This window comes from Pelodiscus sinensis, chromosome 1 (assembly GCF_049634645.1).
Source record: "Pelodiscus sinensis isolate JC-2024 chromosome 1, ASM4963464v1, whole genome shotgun sequence".
Classification (NCBI taxonomy): domain Eukaryota; kingdom Metazoa; phylum Chordata; order Testudines; family Trionychidae; genus Pelodiscus; species Pelodiscus sinensis.
Window position 1 is genome coordinate 119,367,056 of NC_134711.1, and position 21,214 is coordinate 119,388,269.

General features: G+C 42.9%; 1 protein-coding gene across 2 annotated transcripts in view; it reads right to left on the bottom strand.

Annotated features, from left to right (window-relative positions):
• Window positions 1–261: 261 nt before the first annotated feature.
• Window positions 262–21,214, bottom strand: part of ITPR2 (inositol 1,4,5-trisphosphate receptor type 2) — a 319,703-nt gene continuing 298,750 nt past the window's right edge. Inside the window, exons 56-57 of one of the 2 annotated variants that reach the window (XM_075898795.1) lie at window positions 5,494–5,655; window positions 262–4,454 (exon numbers count right to left, since the gene is read on the bottom strand). In XM_075898795.1, coding sequence (XP_075754910.1) covers window positions 4,368–4,454; window positions 5,494–5,655 — 249 coding nt within the window. In that variant the 3' untranslated portion in view covers window positions 262–4,367. Of the gene's footprint in view, window positions 4,455–5,493; window positions 5,656–6,298; window positions 8,148–21,214 lie in introns of those variants that run through there. The other variant, XM_075898803.1, reaches the window with a different exon arrangement.

The following is a 21,214-nucleotide window of genomic DNA, read 5'->3' on the forward strand; positions in this document are numbered from 1 at the left end:
TAGTCATAGAGTATATTTGCAAATCCGGCCCAAAGATGTCTATTGGGCTTTTCATGTGTTTAACCTGTTTGCAACTTAAGGCACTTAAATATCTGGCCCTTTGACTCTAATGGGAAGACTCGTACTAACCTATGCATTTAATTGTTTTGCTGGGTTTGGCCCTTATCCCTGAGGAATTAGGGTGAAGGGACTTGGAAAAAAGAAATGTGTACCTACAGCTCATTTATTGCATGAGTCGCTACACCATTACAATACAAACGCTCCACCTCTTAGAAGATTTTAATTCAGCAACACACATTTGCACACAGCTCTGCAATGGAATATACAGAAACAAATATGTATAAAATGACAACTTTTAATAAAAAAGTTAGTCAGCAGCAATGGACATACTTGTGTAGAATTTAATTGTCAAATAGTTTAGTTATCCCCACATAAGCATTGAAAGTTCATGGCTGTTTATAGTTTCAATCATTTTGTATAAATATGCACATGTTATTGATACTGGCATAGGAATAGGACAGTTCGGCTTCATTTAAAACAAAGATATACATACACATGTGTATAAAAGTGATTTTTCCCACTCTCCTCTGTCTCCCCCCCCCCCCCCACCCCGTTATCTTCCATGAATGGTTTTTTTTAGAACCTGGAAACCAGTCCTACAATTGTTAATCATGTAAATGTCCCTTGCTGACATTAATGGCACTGCTTGCCTGCATGAAGATTACTCATGTGAGTAAGATCTGCAGTGACCTCCCAGCAGAACTAACAAGCATGTCAAACACAAGTGAAAGATATTTACAATCTGTGCAAGTAGCATTTTATTGATTAAAGAGGTCTGTCTCAGAAGCAATAAACATCAGAAAGGCACTGTGGCAAACATTAGCTGGTGTCTATTACAACTTTTTTTGCAGTTTTGGGTCTCATCTAAACAGCAGTACTGTACTAGATGAGTACTTGTGAGGAAGGGGAATGTTAGTGGGGATTCAGGGTTTGGAGTTGCAATGAGGAATTTAGTGCACAAAAAAGTCTGTTCTCAAGTTTTCTCACCCATACAGCAAAAACCTCCCTTCTTGTGCAGTCATTTGGTTAGTTTTCTAACTGTAAAATAGTGCCAGCTACTTCCAGTATTAACCACTCCCTGCCCCCTAAATAACAATCATAAATGTGTTTTAGTTCCAGTAAATGCTACTTTATACTGCTGAAGAGTGTAAGAAGGAATTGATATTGAAATAGAATTGACTACTTCATACAGTTTATCTAAAGAAAATTTAAAATGGTATGGCTGGATTCTCTTACGCCGGTCTCACAACTATAGCTCGCTGACTTCATTATTTACACCAGAGAAAGTGAGAAGGGGACTATCTGGCCTTATCTAAATTTTGGTTTCAGCCACACTGATGCAACTACATCAGTAGCTGAAGAGATAGCCTAAGGCTATAGACCTTTTAGTAGCCTAGCTGAACTGAAGCAGTGGCATTGCTGTAAGAGCTTCTGTATAGCCACTCCTAGCGGAGTGAGAGAGCACTCCTGTTGGCATAATGAGGCCACCCCCAATGAGCAGCAGTGGCTATCTTGGCAGGAAAGCATCTTCTGCTGACATAATGTTGGTTGGGGGTGTGGGTTTTTTCCACACCCCTGAATGACAAAAGTTTTACCAACAAACGTGTTAGCATTTTAAGTGTAGATGTAATACTATAAGGCAGCCACTGCATCGCTTCAGTGGAGGCATTACCTACGCCTACAGGAGAGGTTCTCCAGGCAGCAAAGGTAATGAGAAGTGGCAGCTAGTTCAATAGAAGAATTCTTCTGATGAATTAGCCCTGTCTACATGGGACTTAGGTTGCTTGAGAGTGCTATCCAAGGGTGTGGATCTTTCACACCCTAGACTGTAGTAGTTAAACTGACCTAATTGTCTATTGTAAACAAATGCAATCCAATGGTGTAAACCACAACTGATCCTGTGGCAGCTTATCTTGGTTTCAAGCAAGTCATGATTTACACTGGTCCACTGCATCTACACTAGATGTTTGCACCTCTACAGACATATTGGAGGCTACAAACCTGAGTGTAGGTCTCTGGCATGTGGCTTGTATAAGATTAGAATTAGAAGTTCATCAGTTTAAATTAGTGAAACCCAAATCATATTATTCCATGTTGAAAAACTCTGAGAAGGGAAAAAGGGTTTCTCTCATGGAGCTTCTATTGCACTCTCCTCAGGGTCAGGTGTATGTGGCTTTATGGGCAGATCCTGAGGTGCACCATCCTACCTGTAGAGTCTGAGGGTCCCTGGAGAAATTAAATTTCACTCCTGTAGATTCCACCCATTTACATGGAGTGTAACACACGTGAGAGCCACTGCACACAGGCAAGGCTCACAATGGGATATGCATTTCTGACTGGAAAATACAACTTGATCCTGGAAGTGTTTTTAGTGCCTCTCAGAATTAAGTTCCTGTAAGGACTTGTAGAGTGTCAAAAGTGCTGAAGACACATACAGATTTACTTTTTTGTAAATGAGGCCCTAAATCTTCTTTTATCCCATGTGAAAGATATGACTTCCAGGAACAGCCATAAAAAGATATATGTGTGGGGGTGGGGGGAGGAGGAGAGGGGTTTAATTAGAGAAAAGATCTATCTTTTTTTTTCCCCAGTCCTGCCACTTCTCACCTGACTTGCTTTTATAAACAGTAACATTACCATTTTGTAAAGTGTATATTGATGCTAGTTAAAAATTGATCTCACTTTTTGACATAAATTTTTTTTTTTAATTAAATCCTCTGAAAAAAACAATTTCTGCTTTTAAAAACTGAGACTTGTTGGGTAAAAAACTTAAGTTTTTTTCAGTGATTGAAAACTTGCCTTTTAACATTCATTCTTTAATTTTTCCTTTTTTCCCTCTGAAATTTTTCGGGGTGGGGAGAGAGAATGATTTCACAAACAGCTCTAATGAATGCCTCTTAAAATCCCTTACTGATACCTGCTAAATACCTTACTCATAAAAACGAAAGAGGAGACTTTTCAAAGGGACAAAGGGCAGTTGGAGCCTAACTCCTATTGATTTTCAAAGGGATTTAAGTTCCCAACTCTCATTTGTACCTTGAAAACCTCTCCCCAAAGCTAAAAGTCTCGTGGAGTTGAACTAACTCTGTGACTTTCTTTTTGAACAGTCAGAATGATACGGCGGAAAAAGTACAAGTGTCCGGCAGGACACTGCAGTCCTGCTTTTAGGGCCCAATCCAACAAAATTAGCTTTAAGAGCCTGGCCGATAAGATCATTGAGAGTTCCATGCCTGAAGAGCAAGCAGGAACAGATCTTTAACTCAGACAGCTTTCCCCCTGAAAGTAGGACTGAGTATACACAGCAGGATATGGCCCTGATATACTTGTTTCAAACAGTGCCTACCCTGTGCTTATGGTAAGTAGTGACAATTCCTTGTAGACAGTCATTTTTAAGCTGTTTTTTTGTTAGTCCCCTCAATACAGATTTTAAAACACATTTATTCTAAATCCTTTTTAGAGCTTGAATTTAAAACATGATTTAACATTACAATATGTGAAATCTCCACTTGCAACTTCGTTAACAGAGAACATCTGACTCCAGGAGAAAAATCGCTTTCAGTTACGTTGTCAGTGTTCTTCTATGCATTAATTCTAAGTTCCCACAACTGTAACTCCATTGTGTTCCATGTCATAAATAAGAAATTGCATGATGACAGTTAAAATTCAAAAGCACAAATGTTTCTCCTTGCTGCTTTTTTTAGTCTGAGCGTAGGGTTTTTGTTTTGTTGTTGTTGTTGCTGATTTTTTGCCTCTAGCAGATGTTAACTTGCAGTAATGTTATAACTGCTCCCGCTGATGTATTTATGGTAATATTAAAGAATGCAAGCAAATACAAGAAATGTTGCTATTTCGTAAATAAAACAAGAAACAATTTCTACTGAGTCTGAAGAAGGCTGTTACATTTGTGGTATTAAACTATACCTCCTCCCCAGCACCTTGGTTATTCCATTACTTTGAGGAGAAATCTTAAATTAGCTTTAAGAAATACAGCCCTGACTTGCATTTTATACAGTCCTCGCTGAAGTCGACTGAGTGGCAGAGTGTAAACCCAGTGGAGTTTGGTCCGTAGAATGAATACAGAAGAGCTCCCTTGTCTTTCTTGCATTCTGGGTTGTGGTCCCTTTAACCGTGGAAAAACAGTTACAAATTGTTCCCAGAGCTAAACCACTTAACATCTTGGCACTTGGTTGTTTTTAACTTTAACAATAGGCACTGTTCACTCCTCTGGATATCTGCCTTTTATTCTGTAATCAAGCAGGAATACTGATGAAAGGCTAGTCACAGCTTCTCGACTTCTCCCCCTGGTATCAGTGTGGTGGCATGTGATGATTCCCATGGGGCGTGTTTGATCCAAGAAAGCCCAGCCTCTGCTTATTTTTTCTTTGTTCTGTCATCTAAGGTGGAAAGGGAGATAAAGATGAGAGGTTTTGACTATGATGTAGACGCAGCACATGCAATTCAGTGCAGTAGCATTAGAAGGGAATTTTTTGCAAAGTACACACAAGCAAAATAAATGGATTTTTCATCGTTAAAAACCAAGTACAAGAGTCCTTTGAAATATGATATTGTCTCATGCAAAGAATGGACTTGTGTGTGCGTGGCTGGGGTGGGGGAACAGGGCTGCTGACGGCGGGGGAGGAGCGGGCAAGGAGAGGCAGTTGGTTGCCTGGGGCGACTTATTCAGAAGGGCCAGGGCTCTTGGCTGTTGCCATTGCTACTGTGGCAGCAGTGATGACTGGAGCCCCAGGACCTTTTAAGTTGCCACCAGAGCCACACACAGCATGTGCTGGGTGGCTTTGAAGGCAGCCAGGGGGTAGCACTGATCCCCTACCCCTTCCACCAGAGTACCTTTCTCCCGCCCCCCACCTTACCCTGGGGCCTGGGTATAGGCTGTAACTCCAGAGAGTTAAACTAAAATCCCCTAGTCTGCAGCTATATCCTATGCAAGGCTCAACCCATTATAAAAATTGAATTCCCCCCACTTTGCTGTTAGGATTTCAAAATTTAACTTCTTGCTTAGCTGTTCACTAGTTGCGTTTAATGGCATAAAAACTCATTCTGGGATCATATCTGTGAACCTTTTCTAAACTGTATTGTGCTGGAACTAAAACCTCATAGAAAAGTGCCCTGATCCTGGCCCAAGACAGAATCTAGTTCTCTAAGCATGTGTTCATATATCAGTTTTCTACTAGGGATGTTAAAACGGTTAACCAGGAATCATGAGGCTTACGGGTGTGCTTACCCATTAACCAGCCCTTGCGGATGAACTCCAGTGGTGGCTAGCTCTGCAGGGCCAAAGCAGCCCCGGCTGGGGATGGGTTGGTGGGCCAGGTGGCGGAACCCCCAGTCATGGCAGGCCAGGCAGCAAGTGCTGAGTCAAAACGATTAACTGGTTCAACATCTCTATTTTCTGCCCAACTCAGAGACACTTACCTGTTCCTTGAGCTCAGCAAGCTGACCGGAGAGCTGTTTTACAAGGCTCATGGTTGACTCCAACTTCTCTTGCAGGTTTCTAATTTCATTTTGCTCATTGTCCCCTTCGTTGCTAACCAGGGACATGGCTCGCATGCGAGGGAACCAGTCCAAATTCTTCTCCTACATGTAAATACATTTTTTAAAAAAAGTTAATGTTATTCACCCGGGGCTCTAGAAAGAGAACTGTGTGGGCTTCTGCTGCATCACACCCACTGGAGGAGAGATTAAGGAACATTAATATGGGAAACTACAATATTATAAAACATTAAAAGTTGTCTGTCCACAAAGGAAATAGCCAGGGAAAAATCTTAGCCTCATTGAGGTCAGAGACTAAATTCGCATTGCCTTTAGCGAGGCCAGGTTTTTCACCCCAAGAGAGAAACAGAGGTTGCCTTATGATTCCAGGAATCCAACCTTTCTGTATTCACACGGTTTATAAATATTGATTAGGGCGCTCTACTCTCAAGTGGGCTGCTCTCCTGTGTAGGAATGCTGGCAGAGAGGTGTGCAGCACGTCTAGGGCCAGCCCTCGTGGGGATGGGAAGAGAGCATCGTACTTCAAGCCCTGCTCTGGCTCCAGCCTTGCTCCTCCTCTAGCCCCATTCAGTCCCAAATCCAACTGCATTTCCAGGCTGGCTCTAAACTCAGCTGCAGCTCCACTTGACACCTCCTTCATCTCCAGCCAGGCTCTGCCCTCATCCCCTCCCCGCCCCAGACACAGCTCTTCTCCCCACCCCTAGTTATGCCCCCAGCTCCATCTTCATCCCAACCCCCACTGTTAAGGAAGTAATGGCAAGGGGGGGGGGGTGAGTGAAAAAGAGCAGCACTGATATATACGCAGGCTTAAAAAAAATGCAGTGAGTAGTTTATGCAAGATGGGTGGAGTAGCACAAAGGGGATTGTTCAGCGTGACTTTGGAATGGTGGAAGTGCTCTTGAATATGCATGCAGTACAGAACTGATGTGTGCGCGTGAGGAAGGGAATACTGCCCTGCCTGGGGAATGGGAAGAGGTGCCTGGGCCATGCTGCAGTTCCAGGTTGGGATTAGAATCTAGTGTTCTTTAAGCATGAGACAAGAAAAAGGTTCCCATGTCTAGTAGCACATTACACACACAGGCCCAGACTTCCATGCAGAAATAGGTTAAATCAGGGCCATGCCTTCGGCAGCAGATAAAAAAGTTGCCACATGATGTCATTACAATTAAGTGCTCTAGAACATGTTCCTTCCAGGCTCCAATATACCCTGCAGTAGCGGGATGGCTGGGGGCTCTCCACCCCAGCTAGAGCAACTTCCCTAGACAGACGGGGGACGGTTACTTATGCTGGGGCCTAATCCAACCCATGACACTCTGGAGCCAAGAGCTATCCTGCTTATATTGTTAGTTTTTGCTCTTTGAAGAACATGCAGGTGAAGGGGAATGTAGCCATAGACTCTGTTAGTCTAGAAGTTGAACCTCTCTAGGCGGGCACCCTCCGGACCTGACTGGAGCCAAACCAGAGAATTTGCCGAACCACGGGAAGTCAGTGTTACCTAGCAGCCTTGCCAACACTTCCACTGCTTACTGGGCTCTTAGAAGATATTTAGGGATCTGTTAGAGCTAGATAACAGCACAGAACACTAAGGGTATGTCTACACTACCCTCCTAGTTCGAACTAGGAGGGTAATGTAGGCATACCGCACTTGCAAATGAAGCCCGGGATTTGAAAGTGCGGTATTCCTACATTACCCCACTAGTTCGAACTAGCGGGGTAGTGTAGACATACCCTAAGAGCCAGGACTGGTGGCTGTAAACAAACTTTATGGGACAGCGGGAGACGTGGCCATACCCATGATAAGTGGATGTCAGCCTAACTAAAATCATGCTGGACCATGGATGTTGCTGGACCAGAGTTTGCCAGTCTAAAGAGATGCAACCTGCACTTTTATTTTCATTGCACCACATACATCTAAAAGTAAATTTGAAACCCTGAATGTTTTTTCTCTATTTCATGTGAGGTTTCTAATAAATTTCCATCCAGCTGTTTCTGGTCCTGTCACACTAAAACTACAAAATGTGAAGGGAGTAATATTGTGCAGCTTCATTACATTTTGCAGTACAGGGCTGTCAACCACATAAGTTTGTGAAATGCAGCCTTCCTTAGCTGTGCTTTGTAAACCCAGGGATCTCATGATGATTTATTGTGCAAATATATAATTCACTTTTTTTTGTGGGGGATAATTCATTCAAATCAAAATCTTATTTTACCAGCTCTGTTGGTGAGTTTTAATTGAACATGAACACACAGGCTGCGTGGTAATTTCAGTTCTGGTGTACACTTATGATTACAAGATTAACATTAATTTTCCACAAATCTTCTGGTATACAAAGAACTTTAGCATATACTTAACTGAAAGCACATGTGCAGTCTTGTACTTAGTCAAGCTTATGTGTAAGTATATTGCTGGACTGGCACCTATTTTGGCAAACATAACTGTCCACAAACTTGTCTGACATTTGCAGAATGCAAATTCAAAAGTTGTGCAGGAAGACCACAGATGCTACTTTCATTTGGATCTGAATATTCCTGGAAAATTGTCATGTAGCCACGTTCGTGTCTCTTCCTTGAAGAATCTAAGGTTATAAAATACAATGCTGCATTGCTGTAGAAGGCAGTAAATAGAGGTGGTACCTACTCCCTTTTGCTACATCTGAACATCAAGATAAACCGTGACCCAGGCTGGCAGGATGAGAGTAGTTTCAGACTTGCTGCTCCTGTACTGTTGAGCGCTGATGTCATTACTGTGCAATACCCATTGTTCCTTTCTAGTCCCTGATTCTCCAAAACACAATGCATTGTTTGGTCTGTTTGGATTTTTTTTAATTGAGTTGTTGTTGGTTTTGTTTTAGGTTTTTTTTTTTTTTTTCATGATTTCTAACCTGTACATAGGGCCTTACCAAATTCACAGCAATGAAAAATGCATCACAGGCCATTAAATCTGGTCTCCACCTGTGAAATCTAGTCTTTTGTGTGTTTTTACTCTGTACTCTACAGCTTTCATAGGGGAAGCCAGTGTGCCTCAAATGGGGAGGGGGGGGGGGGGAAGGGAATCCTGATCCAATGGAGCTGCAGGGGGTGTCACAAGATTATTATGGAAGGGGTCATGATGTTGCCTTCAGAGCTGGGCAGCTGGAGAGTGGTGGCTTTTGGCCATGTGCCTAGCTTTGAAAGCCACCCTTAGTTTTTCAGTGCTGCCTTAAGAGATGGGCTCCTGGCCAGCAGCTGCTGCTGCTCAGCTCTAAAGGCAGCATCGCCATGAGCAGTAGTGTAGAAGTAAGAGTAGCAGTACCACAACCCCTCCTACAATAACATTGCCACCCCCAACTCCTTTTGGACCCCCTACAATTACACTGCCAACAATTCACATTAAAGTAGCTGAAATCGTGAAATTTATGTTTTTTTTAAAATGCCTTATGTCTGTGAAATTGTCCAAACTGGACTGTGAATTTGGCAGGGCCCTATCTATACAGAACTGATATAGTCACAGGAACATGATATATATTTGAAATAATTTTTGATGCTGGAACATTAGGGTCTGATTTCAATTTGCCTGTTCTATGCACCCCCATGCCACCTATTCCCCCGCGCCCACCCCCCCCCCCATCCTCTGCACAGAGCACTACTTTTTTTTTGGAGGGGAAGGGAGGGAGAGGTAGGGCTGCAGTACATGGTACTTTGCATTAGTGGAAGACTGGGCAGTGGTCCTTAGTAGTCCTTTACTGCTGGCATAACTCAGAAGAGCTCTGAATTACTTCAGCCCCTCCCCTCTTCAGCTTTGCTTCTACAAAGTGCCAGTAAAGTTGTGCAAAACTCTAACAAAACCCATTTCAGCTGGCTGTGGCTTTAATTACAAACTGGAAGACTTGGCCAAAGTCAAGCCAAAAGGTTGGTTGAGGACCAAGAGCTTGGACCGTTTTGAGAGGATCCGAGCCAGCTGATGCATTTGCATGGAAAACTGACCCTGTGAAGTGAAACAGTTGACTTTTGCATTGCACTTCCTGCCAGCCCAAGAAGTGATGGGTCAAATAACTGAACACAGATCTTTCCCTTGGCAGTTTAGAGCTCTGTCAACAGAGTGGGCAGAATATAGCTCTTTGGATGCAGTCAACACACAGAGGCTAATGTTATCCCATCCGTAATGCAGTCAAATTGCATTTTTGTATTACAAAATTTTAAGTAGATTTGGAATTTATCAGAACAGTAGGAAAATACATTCTGTTCCCCCAGTCTGTCTCATTTATAAATATATACTTTGAATAGGTGGAATCTCATAACACACACAGTTATTAAATTCCCTTGCTGAACTGTTTACTTCTGTCAGTCAATATTAACTCACTTTCTTGCTGCACTCTGAATTGCGAAGTTTTATAACAAGACAGTGTGAAAAGATGGTCCAGGACATAGGTGTTACCTTATTCTGCGATGCTATAGCACTCTATATTTCCAGCACTTGCTAGTGGAGCCTAAATATTGTGTCCCAAAACTAGAAAATTTCAAATTGCAGAGGTTTCTTTGCAGGCAGGGTTTATAGTGAATATTCTATGCAAGGGTGGCTCATTGACTGCCAGTCTGCACTAACGTCCTTTTTACCTTGAGTTGATTGCTTGCCAACTAACTTGAGGTAGGTAACTTTTTTCGTAAAGGCTAGATTGGATGCTACTCCCTAAAGTTTACTCTGGGATGTCAATGTTTAGGAGTCCCCTTAACCAGACGACACATGTTAAAACTACAACTTGCCCTGTTTACTCTAGGAGTTAAATCTAATTGACTTGAAGTGAGGTGCCTGCTGATTGCACACGATGTTGACTCTGAGAGCCCATGTGCCAGTTCTTAGCTTTTCCCAGAACATGATCCCAAATTACACTAAAAGCTGTGCCTTTCCCACCCAGCTAGCTAGAGAAGGAAAGTGGTCGTGGCTGGTTTATGAGTGCCGTACACACCCTTAGCTTATGCCTTAGTCTAGTGCAGTGGTTCCCAACCTTTTGGGGCTGCTGGGAGCCCGGGGGCAGGGCCACTCATGTGCCAGGCGCCTGGGGGCGGGGCTGTGCACACGCTGCATGCCCGGTGCTGGCGCTACTCCTGTGCCATTCGCCCAGGAGTGGAGCTGCCCATACGCCATGTGCCCGGGGCTGGTGCCGCTCCTGTGCTGCGTGCCCAGCAGTGGGGCTGCCCAAATGCCGCGCACCCGGGGCTGGAACAGCCCATGCGCTGCATGCCCGGGATGGGCGCCGCTCCTGTGCCGCGCGCCCGGGGGTGGGGCCAGCCCTGATCACTCGGCGGGCGCACAGAAATGGCCTGGTGGGTGCCATGGCGCCCGTGGGCACCGCGTTGGGGACCACTGGTCTAGTGGTTAAAGCCTTACCCTGGGAAATCCAGCTGTAAGGTTCTAATGCTGCACCCCCCTCCCCGCAGACCAGGGAGACGGGGAGCAAAGCCGCGGAGCACGCCCGCAGGGGGACAGCTCAAGCGCGCCCGGGCTGTCCCGCTGCGGGCGTGCTCCAAGGCTTTGCTCCCCGTCTCCCTGCAGACCAGGGAGACGGGGAGCAGATTTTCTCGCCCCAGAGGACGGGGGCGGCGGACCGCGGCGCATCTGGGCGTCCCACCGCTCCCGTCCTCCGGGGCAAGAAAAGCCCCGTTCGTAACTGCAGATCCGACATAAGTCGGATCCGCGTAACTCGGGCACTGCCTGTATCTCCAGTGGCTGGTGATGGGACACTAAATGGGAGAGTTCTGAATTTCAAATACAAATTCTTTCCCAGCTGTCTGGCTGGTGGGACTTGCCCATTTGCTCAGGATCTAACTGATCACCATCTTTCTGGTCAGGAAGGAATTTTCCTCTTGGCTCAGATCGGCAGACTCTGGAAGTGGCAGTGGGGGTTACCATTCTCTGTAACATGGGGCACAAGTTGCTTGCAGGTTTAAGATTTGAGGATTTTCAGCCAGAGGTTAGGGGTTTATTACAGGAGAGGGTGGGTGAGGTTCTGTGGCCTGCAATGGGTAGGAGGTCCGATTATATGATCATGATGGTCCCTTCTGGCTCTAAAGACTCTGACTTCTATTACAATTGTCTTTCCAGTGCTCACTACATACTGCCCAGGTATGCTGCATTGCTCTGCTGTATTTTGTTGTTTTAGAAACATACTACCGGTAATTTGTTTCTATTGGCAGGGCACCATCATGTACTACTTAACATCTTCAGGTAGACAATGCTTTTCTGCCCCAAATATTATACTGCTATTAATAATCCCCTAGCCTGTATTTTCGTGGTGAAAACTTGGTCCCAATGAAGTCAGTGAGGCTAGGATTTCACCACTGATCCATATTTATGATCAGAACCATTATTAGGAAATAATGCTGGGGAGAAAAATCCATCTGGATCCATCACTTGTGTCTCAGCATGAAAACAGATGTCAAGCAGTGTTGGTTTGTGACACTATGATGTATGCCCTTTCATACCTACTACATCCAGGCTTTTATAGCACACCGCTTTCCTCAATTTTGCAGTTAAAGGCAAGATCCAGTCTTAAAATCTCTAGTTATAAAGCTCCCACAGCCACTGAAAAGGAAAAAAATATAAATCTTTAACCTGTCTTGTGCGTTATGACACAGTGCCACAACTGTTTTGTGATTTAATCACACTCAATAATAATTTGGCTCAGTGCATGATTCAGCTAATTCACTATTTGATAAACGTTCACCCTAAACTACAAGCAAAATAGCTTCCTGCAAATCCTGTTTGACACTTTAATGTTGAGACTGTATTTGATAAGCAATCTGCCCTGTGTAATATAGAGAAGAGAATTACAAATTGTTAAGCATCTATATGAATGGCGAATAACTCAAGGAAAAGAAACCTCAGCAATTACAGATAAATCTTTCCACAGTAAGAATACTAATGCCTGGTGCTACCACTGTGCTGATCCATTCTGTATCTTCACAGCTGGGGGGTGTGAGCAGTGGGAGGGGAAATAGAAATATTTTTGCTACCAAAGAAAGGTTGTGATCAAAACATGAAATTGTAGTCTGCTTTAATAACTTCATTTGATTAAATATTTTTGTAGCCCACAGTAGAAAATATCTTTAATTCCAAAATACCAAATGCATTGCATGATTATTGTTCAGAAATTTCAATGTGGTGTTAAGAGGTTTGGGGAATGTATGTATGGCAGAAAAAGCTGTGGTTGGGTTGGGGTTTTTTGTTTTGTTAAATGAGCAATGGACAAGGTTTTCAAAAGTGATTTTTTTTGTAATGGAAAATCTAGGCATCCAAAACAGAGGCAAAGGGAATTCCTGAAAAATCAGGCCCATTTAAGGATAGGGTAATCCCAAATGGAGGCAATCACAATAACTTTTGCCAATCATAGCCATTGTATGTGATGTTAATCGTATTAAGTACAACCAAATACAGTACATCCCTCCCACAGTTGAATTAATTTAGAACTTTTCTGTTTCCTCTCTTCTGCCCATGGATTGCTCCAGTGATGGTGCTTTGTAGTTTGCACTACCCCAGTAAGTTTGTTCTAACCAGCCTTGAGTTCTTATTTCATTTCCAACTGTCGTTGGGCCCAGCTATGGGCCAAACCATCCCTGTTGCCACTGTGAGAATGCTGTTGTCTTATAAAATCTGCAGGTGATTTTAGAGGGCAGGATTAGAATGCCAAATGATCTTGACAAATTGGTATGAAATCACTAAGGTAAAGATGGGAGGGAAAAATCAAATGCACAATGACAAAATGGGGGATAACTGGCTAGGGATGGTAGTACTGCTGAAAAGGATCAGGATGGGACTCCTCTGCTGTTTCTCTGTCTCCTCCTAATCACTATCTTAGACCTGAGAACTACTGTACATATCTTCATAGCTCCCGACAACATCATCTGAGCATAGAATTTGGCACTCAATATTTGCTGCTTTTTTAAATCCCCAAAGTTACTAGTAGATGTGACAGATTTACTTTGCACCTATCTACAGTTTTGTCAGTCACGGGTAGTGACTGTGGTTTGAGAAAAACACTTTGGATTGGAGTTAACTAAATTAATATAATCCCTGGTCTTGTACACAACATCTGGTACAGACATTAGAAGATAAATGTTCTTGTTGTTTTTAAACAGATGTTGATACAAAACACAGCCATAAATCATAGAGTGTATGTGGATATAGACTGTTTCTACTAAACAGAAATTTACTATTGCATTTGAAATGGCAATGAATCTTTCACTCCTATTTTACTCACATCAATGCAGAACTTTTTAAAATGGACTATGCATATATTTCACCTTAATTTTAGCTTCCTCATCAGAAAGTAGAAGAACAGGTAATGTGATGCAAACCTGTGGAAAAGTACACAGGGCTCTCTAATTGTCCTTTAAAGCTCAATTTGGTCCTTTTGTTAAATCATGTAGGTTTAATTTGTTAAATTCATTCCCAATAAGAACATTTTAGTGAATACATTGGCTGGTTGGATTGACTCCCGTTGTGTATTTCTGCTTGTGCCATTTCATGCCATTCTTGCTATTTACACGTTAACAAATTATGTGTACTGTTGTACTGAATACCCTTTTACTGTTTTTAAAATGACGTGGTGCTCTTGCAAGGTACCAAAACAAAAAGACTGGAGCCAGGATTCAAACTTTCTCCGCTTTTGCGTGCGTAACTGCATGCTAGCCTTCTACTAGGCTTCTTCTAGAAAGATAACGAGTCAGGAAGGTAGATTAGTGTTTAAGTACATTCATTCAGTCGTTGGTGTGTCTGCAGGAAGTGCCAAAAACGCTTGCCAGCTAGTGTCATTGAACGTACTTGTTTGAAACAGTCAGTTAAACAAACAAAAGTCAGGCACAATACCTTGCTACTATCCACTAGCCCATAAAAGTTTTGAGTAGATCATTTTGTTGAATGTGTGCATTCTTTACACTTAATTTTCTTGCACAGTTTGCCTATTCAGGGTGAAAACTGATAGCGCTTGTAGCCTCAGTTTGGCAAAGCAGAATCTCTAGGTAATTTAAAAGCACAGCTGAAGATTTATTTTTTGGATATATAAGGCATGACTCTGTTTTCAGTTGCACATGTGATATACCACTATAATTCCATTAACTGAAATAGATCATTCCAAATTAGGATGCTCCCAAAGACGGTTTAAAACTGGATCTGAATTTTGGTCGTTGGGCCCATTTTGACATAGCTATTAAGTGCCTCCATCATATTTAAAATAACACTTTTTATTATATTGAACTTATTACAGAACTATGGTATATATTGCAGTCCATGTTCCTCACAGTAATATTATAATTTTGTACAATTCAGGGACTATAAGATGTCATGGAAAAGTTATGATTTGCTGAATATGAATAACCTATTTGTGTACACTTTTTTTGTATTCAAAGTTATGAATATTGACTAGGGATCTGTATTTAAAATGGGCGTACTCTGGAACACACCCAGAGCCAACCTTTCAGGTACAATGAAGAAGCCGGACAGTGCTAATGGCTCATCAACAAAGCCAATGGGCTGTAAACTAGTGTAAGCTTTTGGTAGATGTTCTGACCCGTCTGTAAGCAATGGCTGCAGCGACGCTGGGAGGGCATGTGGCCAGACCACTTGACTCTGGCCTCCACCTTGAATATCGGTGTTTTCCCACAAACTGAGTTTGGGCCCAAGGCTGTGCTATCACTTAAAATCTCTCTCTGTAATTATTTCATTTTTGGCTTTCGCTCCCAACTTGACCTGTTTAGTTCAAGTGCTTGGGAATCTTAGCTCAAGCAATGGGACTGATCCATTTCCTTTTCAATTTGAGCGAGAGGCAAACTCTGATCTTATGTAGTATAGTTCCCTGTGCAGCACAAGACGGTATCATTTGGGATTAATGCTCAAAGGGTGGGTGTGCCTGGGAAGCTGGGGGTTATCATGGCTCTGGCTATGGTATTGTTGATTCATGCAGGGGCTGGACATAGAGCCTGCATGTAACTGCAGCTGGGTGTGTCCCTACCTGTGTGAATGCTGGCGGAAATGGAGGACCAGGAGTGGGACTGCTGCTTGTCACAGTCCTAGAGTGTGAAAAGGAGCCCAGACTGAGTCAGCAGGCTTTATGGCACCCCACTTCCAGGATATCCCCAAAATTGCATTACAGTTTTTACAGCCAAATTTGCAAAGGAGCAGCAGAACAAACAGGAAACTTTTTAAACCATATTTAGTTGCGAGGAAGAGGTCCCTTTGCTGGTTTTGTCTAATATATCTGAATTGGAGGCAGATTCCACAAGGTGCTGGGCATTTTTCTGCAATGTACCAAGCATCCTCAACCACACTAAGTTCAAAAGGTGCTCAGAAACAATACAGAGTGTTGTCGTGGGGCTTAAAATATCTACTTACTCAAATTGTGAATGATGATTTTCTTTTTTGATCTATGGGTACATCTAAAATAGAAGAAGTTGCTGCCTTATGATCCGTTCTCTGCTGATGGTTGAAATACCTTAGTTTGCAGAAAGAAAGGGCTAAACAACACTCTGCTGCCCAGTTCTGTTTTAAAAATTGCTAATATTTAATTAGTTCTATAGTGTACAATCCAGTTGCGTTTTCAAATTGAGACCAACCACCTGTTTAGTTTCACACACTCAGAATGATCTTGTGGTGAAATTCTGACAATGAAACTCAAAACAAGAAAATCTCTTAATTGCACATAAATAAAATACTGGGCACAAAAAGGGGGTTCACTAAATATGGTTTAAAAAGTTTCCTGTTTGTTCTGCTGCTCCTTTGCAAATTTGGCTTTAAAAACTGTAATACAATTTTGGATTGAATTTTGTAGAGGATTATAGTAGGCTCTATTCTAGATAAATTGGCTGCATCCAATTTGCAATCTGTTATTTACTTTTATTTCAAAATGCCTTCCTGAGACAATTGTATATATGACTATATCTGGAAAAGTTGTTGGTAATATTGCAAGACTGCATGATGTAAAAAATATATCACTGTCATTTAAACTGAACAAAAAGATTCCTATTTTTCGATACAGCGCTTTTAACCACCTTAACACATTTTTGCAATAACTATTGTACACAACAAACATTTTACACTGTCCCACAGATACTATTTGCTAACCTGATTGATTTCTTTCTCTACAGCTAATCTGATTTCTACATGCTATATATCTTCTCCTTTATTAAAGATGATGTAATCTCAGCTTTTTATCACACAAAAATACACCAAACCAGAGAGAGAGAGAGTTTTCATGAAACAGCCTTGCAACCAAATAGAAAAATCTGACACACAACTCATAAAACAGATCCTGAAAGATAAATGGTGCAATGAGAGACAAGTTATTCAAATTCAGTAAGCTTAAACAAACAGAGAAATAGGATTTTGTGGATTTTTCTGCCCACAACAAATAAAGGAAAGTAAAGGACTTAATCTTGTTAGTGCCATCTTCTGAAAATATATATATCTAGCAGTAATCCAGACCACTAAATATGACACTCTCTGGTCTTCGGGATAGCCCAGAGGCAAATCAACTCTCAGGAGGTCTAGCCCATAAGTTAGAATAACACTATAAACAAAAGTCTGCCCCTAACTAGGTGTATGCCCATACTTGCACTTGATGGACACAGTTTTTGTCATTCTTCGCAGGTGCTTAACTCCTCCCCCCATGGCACATGAAAGTGTGACTGCTGCTTTGTCAGTAGTAGTACTGTGCTGTCAAAATGAAGCCCCCTCTTTGATGGTGAAAGCATTTTGTCAACAAAAGTGCTTGACTAACAGCATTTGCACAAGCTGACTTAGTCACAAGGCTGTGTCAACAGAGGCTTGTTGCTAAAAATGGCAGTGTAGACATTCCTTAGGCCCACCTCAGCTTGTATCCTCCTTAGCAGCTTTAAAGAAGAGGACCTTTGCCTCTTTGGGAAGGTTTGCCTAGGCTCTGGCAGATTGGGGGGGGGGGGGGGGAGAAAGGGGAGAATTGGGAGTGGGAGTGGGGATGACAGCGCCAAACTATAGGACCGTGCTGAGTGCCCTGTCAGTGGCACACTTGATGTGTGTCTCATAGCAGAACCAGCCTGTAAGATCTAGAGATGATGTATGCTCCTTACAACCTGTTGATACAAAGGTCACTAGGCAGGCATTAAAGTCTTTCAAGTGCAGAGAAGATAGTTGACAACTTGGAACTGTGCCACTCTACCAAATGTTGGATCAAAAAAAGTAGTTGTCAAATCACTGTTTCTGCTCCTTGGTGGGAGGGGAGGAAACTCCAGTCTGGAGTTCACTGTAACTGCAGGCTAAGGAATATCTCTTTTCTACTAGGAACCGGTTTTGTATTTAAATCCCTCTTCCCCCCCCACTCCCACACACACACACACCCACAAACTGTGTATGATTTCTGCAGGGCCGGATTAAGGTTTTCATAGGCCCAAGGCACTCTCCTAATTGTAGGCCTTTAAATTAGATTATATATATATATATATGAGAAATGCCCTATTGCCTATAAGCCTAACATTGCCCACACTAATTTTCACTCTTGAAAGTGTTGCACCCTGTGAGCAATTGATGGTACTTCATTCTAAAATAACAGCCATTTTGAGGTATACTACAATTATACTTAGGATGTACCTGATAGTTAATCAGCTAATAAGGGGGAGTAAGAGGATGTTGCTTCTACGACAGTATAATTTGATTTAGCAGTTTTCTTACTTTCAAGTCCATTATGAATTTTTGGTAGGGTCTAAAGTTGTTCGTAAGCCCTAGGCACCGTGCTTAATGCATAATCTGGCCCTGGATTTCTGCCTGTGACACGCTGCGAGAAAGGGTGTATGTGTGCACATATGTAAGGCAAAAACTGTTTGCAGAAAAATGAGTACTACAGAGTTGAGTCTGATGGAGACTGCTCCCATTGAGGTCTATATCAAAGTTTATATTAACTTCAAAAGGGAATAGGCCCTTTGTCTTAAATTCCAACAGCTTGTGGATAACTAATTTTCAGTTACTGGAACTCATTTGCATTAAGTTTTAGCCACAAAACCAGACTTGTTTGGAGGTCAACTTAGCCTATGGCAACTTAATCTTTATTCTGAAGGCCCCATGTCTAATCAACTCCTCATCTAGTCCAGCAGAGCTGTACTGAGTCACAACACCAGATCAGCAAACTACTTATGGGTTGACTAGAGAAACTTTTCAGTCCAGTTCTGCAAGGTACTGAGCCCCTTGGATGTGAGTGAAAGGTGCTTGGACGACAGGAACCCTATGCAGTGATACAAACTTATTGATAGAGCCCTGCATCCATATCCACAGATGTAGATATCCATGGATATAAAGCAGATATCTGCAAATGTGCTGGATTCTTGATGTAAAATTTGTATCCGCATCTGTATCCGGGGATATAAAGCACACAGATTTGCAGGGCTCTACTTATGGACTTGTTGTTTTCTAGAAAAAAGGAACAAAATGTCTAGTAGAAGGTGGGAGAACAACCCTAAAGAGTTGCATAGATCAGTAGCCTCTCATTATTGCTTGAACTGAATAACATCCTGTTAAACTGGGGAGACAGGGCCATGCTTCTTTTTACATTAGGGGACCACACGTTGCAATGCAATCATTTCAGACTGGTGGTCCCTAATGCGTTTTAACGCTGCTCTCTCAAATAGAGATGTGAGGGAAACTCCTGTCCTCAGACAACCCGAAACATACCCTATAACTTTACTGACATGTCTGATTCTATGACATGGGCTTGTGTACCCAAACTCTTCTGTTTGCAAGCTCAAAGCAAACAGTAAGTTACATAATTAGGCAGGTTTCTTTAATCATATTATGAAAACCCCACTGCAGAGAAAACAAAACGAAACATTGTTTCCTTGAAATTAGCCTGCCAGCAAGCCATCCAATCTTATTTCACACCAAGCTTTTGTGCTATTTGGTATAAATATTGTGATAATTAATTAGTCAATGTGGCACGCTTTGTATCAGTCATTAAAAAGCAATCGAGCAAAAAGTTCCATGGTTTTGATAGATATACAAGTCTCTCTTACTGCTGGAGTTTTGATATTTTGTTTGGAAGAAAGCCAGTTTTAAAAGTAAAATGCGTTATTAGTATCCCAGAAAACCTGATCCAGCAGAGTATTTAAGCACATGAATGATCCCATTAAAGTCAACACACTACAGAACTAGGAACCTAGAGGTGGTTTATGGTAATTCAGAGAATTCACTCCAGAGATTTTTCATATTGAGCCAGTACATGTCCAACTCATCTGATGAAGTGGGTTTTATCCCCAAAAGCTCATGATCCTATATTTTTGATACTCTCCACAAGACTACTCTTTATTAAAGTTACATGGCTACCCCGAGACTTTTTAACACAAATTTGTTGTGCAGCATCTCATTAGGCTGAAGCTTCTCTGTTTCAGAGTAGGAGTCTGCCTCAGCTCCTTGGACTGTGTTTAGCACTCAAAGGGTATAGTAACAGCTAGTGAGGGTTGTACAGAATTAGCAGGGAAGCTACTGCCCCGTGAATTGCGAGTGTGATTGATAGCAGGGAATACAAATCCTGGAAGTCAGAGCTTTGAGTATCCCTGCCCAATGGACATTACACTTAAAACCCAGAAATGTCACTTTCCCTGGCTATGAAATAAGCATCCCCTTTAATATACACAATTACAGGCATTCCCCGGGTTACGTACAAGATAGGGACTGTAGGTTTGTTCTTAAGTTGAATCTGTATGTAAGTCGGAACTGGCATCCAGATTCAGCAGCTGCTAAAACTGACCGCCAGTTCTGACTTACATACAGAATCAACTTAAGAACCCCAAGCGTCCCCAAGTCAGCTGCTGCTGAAACTGATCAGCAGCTGATTCCAGGAAGCCTGGGGCAGAGCAACTCTGCCTCAGGATTCCTGTAGTCAGCGCTGGTCAGTTTCAGCAGAAGCTGACTTGGGGATGCCTGTGGCAGAGCAGCTGGGGTGCTGCTGGGTTGCACCAGTAGCGCCCAGAGCGGCGCTGCGGGACCAACCGAAGGAACCCCAGCTGCTCTGCCACAGGCGTCCGGAGAATAGCCTAGTCTGCTGGGGGGGGCGTACTAGCTGGGCCCCCCCCACCCCAGCAGACCAGGAAGACTCGGGCGGCGGACCGAGATGCACTGCGGTCCCGCTGCCTGGGTCCTCCGCGGCTTTGCTCCCCGTCTCCCTGGTCTGCTGGAGACCAGCAGACCAGGGAGACGGGGAGCAAAGCCCCAGAGTACACGGGCGGCAGGACCGCGAGGTCCCGCAGTCCGTGTACTCTGGGGCAGCCCCGTTCGTAACTGCGGATCCGACATAAGTCGGATCCGCGTAAGTCGGGGACTGCCTGTATTACAACCTGAAAGATAATCGGGAAGGAAAGAGCAGCTCTTCCCTTTCTCCACAACTACGCTTCCATGATGGTTTGCCTTGACAGTCCCTTTCTTCTTTCCTTTAGAACCCCTTTTCCTCCTTTCTCCACCTGTTTCTATTTTAGTAACATCCCCTTTAACCGCTTCCTCTAAAGAGAAGTTTGCTCTTCCTGAGGCAACTGAGAACTGCCTTTTGGAGCTCAATCCTCTTGGGGGTGGGGAGTCTGCAACTGAAGCATTGTTCCAGTCAGAGGGCAGTATCTGAGGGCACACTTGAGGTGAGCACAGACACAGCCAATGTGGTCA